At 45.9% G+C, this 5,259-nt stretch overlaps 2 protein-coding genes across 4 annotated transcripts; both read left to right on the top strand.

Annotated features, from left to right (window-relative positions):
- Positions 1-180: 180 nt before the first annotated feature.
- Gmppb (GDP-mannose pyrophosphorylase B) lies at positions 181-2,855 on the top strand. 3 transcript variants are annotated; one of them, XM_064693515.1, is made up of 5 exons: positions 195-451; positions 517-782; positions 840-1,374; positions 2,099-2,533; positions 2,609-2,855. In XM_064693515.1, the coding sequence occupies exons 2-4, from the start codon at positions 603-605 to the stop codon at positions 2,497-2,499; spliced, it is 1,116 nt and encodes a 371-aa protein (XP_064549585.1). In that variant the 5' UTR covers positions 195-451; positions 517-602; the 3' UTR covers positions 2,500-2,533; positions 2,609-2,855. The 3 variants fall into 3 exon arrangements, with proteins under 3 accessions (XP_064549593.1, XP_064549585.1, XP_064549576.1); XM_064693523.1 differs by lacking the exons at positions 2,099-2,533; positions 2,609-2,855 and adding an exon at positions 1,506-1,581 and having other exon boundaries at positions 181-451; positions 840-1,450; XM_064693506.1 differs by having other exon boundaries at positions 2,099-2,855.
- A 482-nt stretch (positions 2,856-3,337) lies between these two features.
- Positions 3,338-5,259, top strand: BBS5 (Bardet-Biedl syndrome 5 protein). Its single transcript, XM_064688919.1, has 5 exons — positions 3,338-3,423; positions 3,479-3,627; positions 4,244-4,439; positions 4,495-4,732; positions 4,791-5,259. Exons 1-5 carry the CDS (start codon positions 3,338-3,340, stop codon positions 5,256-5,258), a joined length of 1,137 nt encoding a protein of 378 aa, XP_064544989.1. The 3' UTR covers position 5,259.

Here is a 5,259-nt window from a genome sequence, read left to right as displayed (position 1 = left end):
AACCGCAAAGCAAAATATCATTAAACTGACTGCGAGTAATCGATACATCGACACATATCTAGCACAATGTGTTGCGATATATTGTTGCACTAGCTGGTAGCAGCAGTTGCAGTTATGCGTGACAATGTCTTCTCTGTTTACATATATCGTATCGTTTCGTGTGGTGGCAAACGATACATTATCATCAACCCTAGTTATTGTAATTTGTATTATTTACAAGAAAAAAACAGCCCGCGCACAGCTAAAACATTTGCGTAGTTTTATATCAAATCGAATTCAAGTTGTATATAAGCAATCACAATACTACGTGACATCGTTAAGCACACACATACACACACACGCACACCCTATTCTACGTGCAAGCAACGAAGCTCCTAATAAGAACGCGCCAACAGCAATAAAAAGACAAAAACAAGCGGCTTATCAGCAACAGCAGCAGCAACAACAACAGGTAAAGTAGCATTAATTACACTTATGGAGTCAATCATCAGCAAAGCTTAAATTTTGCCTCTCCAGTCAACGATTGTCGCGATCCGCACACAACGCCGTGTGCTGACTTATTTCTGTCGATTCTGTGACGTGTCCCAGTTACCACGATTGCAATGTGCGGCTCACCCAACATAGCTGCCGGCAACGGCGCCCGGGCACTTATCCTGGTGGGCGGCTATGGCACACGATTGCGTCCGCTGACGCTGAGCACTCCCAAGCCGCTGGTGGAGTTCGCCAACAAGCCCATATTGCTGCATCAGCTGGAAGCGCTCGTCGATGCAGGCTGTCGTCAAGTGAGAGTTTTCACGGCGGCCACAAAAGTTACATAAACAAGTTTCTCTCGAATGTAGGTCATATTGGCGGTCAGCTATCGGGCCGAGCAAATGGAGCAGGAACTGAAAGTGGAAGCGGACAAACTGGGCGTGGAGCTGATCTTTTCACATGAAAGCGAACCCCTGGGCACAGCCGGGCCGCTGGCGCTGGCCAAGCCCCTATTGACAGCCAGTGCGGAGCCATTCTTTGTCCTCAACTCGGATGTTATTTGTGACTTCCCGTTCAAGCAGCTAATGCAGTTCCATCGCAATCATGGCAAACAAGGCACCATTGTGGTAACCAAAGTAGAGGAGCCTTCCAAATATGGCGTTGTGCTATACGATGAGCTCGGCTGCATTACAAATTTCATTGAGAAACCGCAAGAGTTTGTGAGCAACAAAATCAATGCGGGCATTTACATATTCAATCCCACGGTGCTGGACCGTATCGAGGTGAAGCCCACATCTATTGAGAAGGAGGTGTTTCCGGACATGGCGCTGCAGCAGGAGCTTTATGCCATGGAGCTAAACGGGTTTTGGATGGATATTGGACAGCCCAAAGACTTTCTTACCGGTGCGTTCCCTCTGAACCTGAATCATAGTCGTCAGCTATCTTCCGTTTGGCTTTATCAGCGGAACAGTTCAGCAAAGTGTGTAATCAATTTTTGTTCCCAACACCAACTTTTATCTGATTTCTTGGAACAGGCGGCAGCTAGTGATAAACCAAATGCATGATAGAACGTTTCTAATGAGCTCTATTAGCTGATAAACGGATGCCCGTGGGGGTGTGATCTGGTCGACAAGTTGAGTCGATCCAGCCATGTTCGTGTGGCTGTCTGTGTGAACGTGCTCCGAAAACTAAAAAAGTTAGAGACTCAAAGTATGTAATCTACATTCTCGTATACCAGACGCAGAACGAGTTGTATAATTTTTTCGATATCTTCTTTAGAGATCGGGCTTTTTAAGCACAAATCGAAGATTAAAATTCGTTCGTATATTAAATACAGATTACAAATATTTCACGTTTAGGATAAGTCTTCCCAAAATCTCCCATAAATAGAAAAACTTAAGTTTAAAGGCAGGGTCTTGCCCACATTTATATGTCATATAAAGCCCTTCAAATTTCATAAAGATCGAACCAGTAACACAGAAGTTTATCAAGAATGAATTCGCTTTATATAGTATAGGGTATTTGTGTTAGCTTAGGTAGTTTAGAGCTGGGTGCAGAGTATCTTTTAGTCGGGCACTTCCGACTAAAACACACTTACTTGTTTTTTATAATTTCCTTTCTCCCGCAGGCATGTGCCTCTACCTCAGCTCTCTGCGACAGAAGCAATCGACCAAGCTGTACACAGGTCCCGGCGTCGTGGGCAATGTGCTGGTCGATCCCACGGCTAAGATTGGCGAGGGCTGTCGCATCGGACCAAATGTAACCATTGGGCCCGATGTGGTCATCGAGGATGGCGTCTGCATCAAGCGTTCGACCATACTGAAAGGTGCCATTGTACGCTCCCACTCCTGGCTGGACTCCTGCATTGTGGGCTGGCGCAGCACCGTTGGGCGCTGGGTGCGCATCGAGGGCATCACCGTGCTGGGCGAGGATGTTATCGTCAAGGACGAGCTGTACGTGAACGGCGGGCAGGTGCTGCCGCACAAGAGCATTGCGGCCAGCGTGCCCGAGCCGCAAATCATCATGTGAATCTGGAAGCAGTTTCTCCAATTAGTGGCCTATTGTAAATATTATAAGTTATATCATTTTCTTATGCGATATTTGCCTTGACTCTGTTTAAATGTTTCTAACGTTTAAGCCGAATGTTTGTCAATATTCTAAAAACAACAACAACAAAAACAAAAACATTTCCATTAATTAGCCTGGCTAAAATATAGTCTTAAGGACTTTGAAGCTGAATTAAGGAAGAAAAAACGAAAAGCAAGTCAGTTGAGTTAGCAGCATTTTGACCAAAACACTTTTTCACCAAACAAAGCATAAGTTTTTTATATTATCTAAATTGTAGTCAAATAAATATTTGTATTATTAATATAAAACAAAACAAACTCTGCTCTTATTATTATTATTATTATTTGTACTAAGTAACGATAACTTTGATCCCGTAGAGAATATGTAGATATATATTCTGCGTGAAATTGACCGCTTCGGATCATCTACATATATAAGAGACTATAAAAGTGGGCCGACAAGCGTGAGGTTGCTGGTTCAAATCCAGCAGGAATCAATTTATATATTAGTTTACTTCATTTTCTTTTTATTCACAAAGGAAAAATCAATAATTGTCAATTAAAAAGCAAACAAAATAATGTTAAATGAATAACGTTTGCAATAATAAATAAATAAAAAATTATCATTTGTTTAGCTACAAATATTCTTTAGGCCTTAATTTTAGGGTTGATTTTTATATATTGATCAACAATCTGTCTGCAGGGGTACTAGAAGACAACTGTGTTAAGTTCAAAGGTTGCGTAGCAACACCTGCCAGGTGCGCAAAGCACAACAAACACCTGAGATTCGCTGTGGCAAAATGTTGAAAACTCTGAGCAAAGCGGACACACTCCCGCAGAGTCTGCTCTGGGAGGATAAGGAAGTGAAATTTGATACCCCACAACTGTGAGTTGGGCGCAATTTAAGCGGCAATCAGTCCTTATTCACAATTACTTTACAGACACACGCGTCTTCGCAGCGGCGAGAAAATATTGGATACGATTTACCATATAGAGGACAGCAAGGGCAATCCTGGCGATACGGGCCGATTGCTGGTGACCAACCTGCGCATCATTTGGCACTCGCTGGTCCACAAGAAGTTCAATTTGTGTAGGTTTCTTAAGAAATCCCAGCTGTGACTGATTGACCAACTGAATGACTGACTGACTGATTGATGGATGATGTGAGCACAGCCCAAACCGCAAGAGCTGGGGCTGGATACGTGTCTGAGGTTTTTTCAAAAGGGATGCATGCTGGATTTGAACCAGCGACCTAACGTTACTGGCTCTATCTATTAAAAGCTGTGAGTGATTGACCGACTGACCGACTGATTGATTGATGATGTAAGCACAGACCAAATCGAAAGAGCTGGGGCTGGATACGTGTCTCACGCTCCAAAATGGATGCCTACTGGATTTGAACCCGCGACCTAACGTTTCCAGCTCTATGTATTCAAAGCTGTGACTGATTGAACGACTGACTGACTGACTGATTGATGATGTAAGCAAAATAGATGCTTGCTGGATTTGAACCAGCAACTACACGTTTGTCTGTCCGTCGCTTAAACACAAATTTCCCGCAAGATCTTGAAGCCACTCTCGGCCCAAATGGAAGCTTCAGTATACATTTAAGCTTCCTAGCTCTTACGGTTTGGACTGTGCGGTGATTACCAAGCTGAAGGGGAGACTCTCTTAAATATATAACCTATTGATTGATCAATCCATAGCCATAGGCTATGCTCGCATAGGCACCACCAACACGCGCCTGGTGCACATGCACACAAAGGGCCGCATACCCAGCCAGGCGCTGTACATTCTGGCCATAAGAAATGAGACGCGATTTGAGTTTCTGTTTACGGACGTCTCTGGCGATACGGCGCGCAGGGATCAGCCGATCTTTGCCAGCGTTTTCGATGTGCATCAGTGCGTCAATCGACGGATTTAGCAAACGTTTCCACTCAACTGTTTTGTTCCACAGCTTGTATCAGCGCACGTTTCTCTACAGGGATCTCAAGTTGCGCGGCGCCATTGTGCAGGCGGGTCAGCTGATTATAATGCCGGATGAGCAGGTGTACAGCCAGGTGCAGGGCGTCTGGAATTTGTCCAGCGATCAGGGCAACCTGGGCAGCTTTGTGGTGACCAACATCCGCCTGGTCTGGTTTGCGGATGCTAATGAGACCTTCAATCTGAGCCTGCCCTATCTGCAGATCGAAGCCGTGAGTCCCGTGCTCAGCACTTAACCAAGCGACTTCTTTCATTTTGGAGCACTTCCAGCTGCGCATACGTGAGTCCAAGTATGGCCCGGCGCTGGTCATCCAGACGGCTGAGACGGCCGGCGGCTATGTGTTGGGCTTTCGCATTGATCCCGTGGAGCGTCTGAATGGGCTCTTAAAGGAGCTGGGCTCCCTGCACACCATCTACACGGAGCAACCGAACTTTGGCGTACAGTACGATCCGCTGGACGCGCGCAAGCGTCAGGCCGCCGCCGCCGAGGAAGCTGCCCAGGCAACACAATTCAAAATTGAGGAATATCAGGAGCTGGACGAGCGTCAGGAGCGCGAAATAAATACCAAGCTGAACAGCTATCTCGCCGCGGGCTGCCTCGCCGACACGGAGCAAGCGACGCCGGAGCCCATCTATTGCAGGGAGCTGGGCTTTGCCATGGAACGCATACCCGCGGGCTACAAGCTGCAGGATTTGTGGAATGTGATGCCCACAAAAATGGCAACGCTCGACGAGTGAG

The sequence above is a fragment of the Drosophila montana genome, unplaced genomic scaffold, assembly GCF_035044405.1.
Source record: "Drosophila montana isolate Dmon_TW-CO22-7 unplaced genomic scaffold, ASM3504440v1 contig_1505_1, whole genome shotgun sequence".
Lineage (NCBI taxonomy): Eukaryota > Metazoa > Arthropoda > Insecta > Diptera > Drosophilidae > Drosophila > Drosophila montana.
Note: the sequence above shows the minus strand (reverse complement) of the source record. Positions and strands in the feature narration are given on the sequence as shown.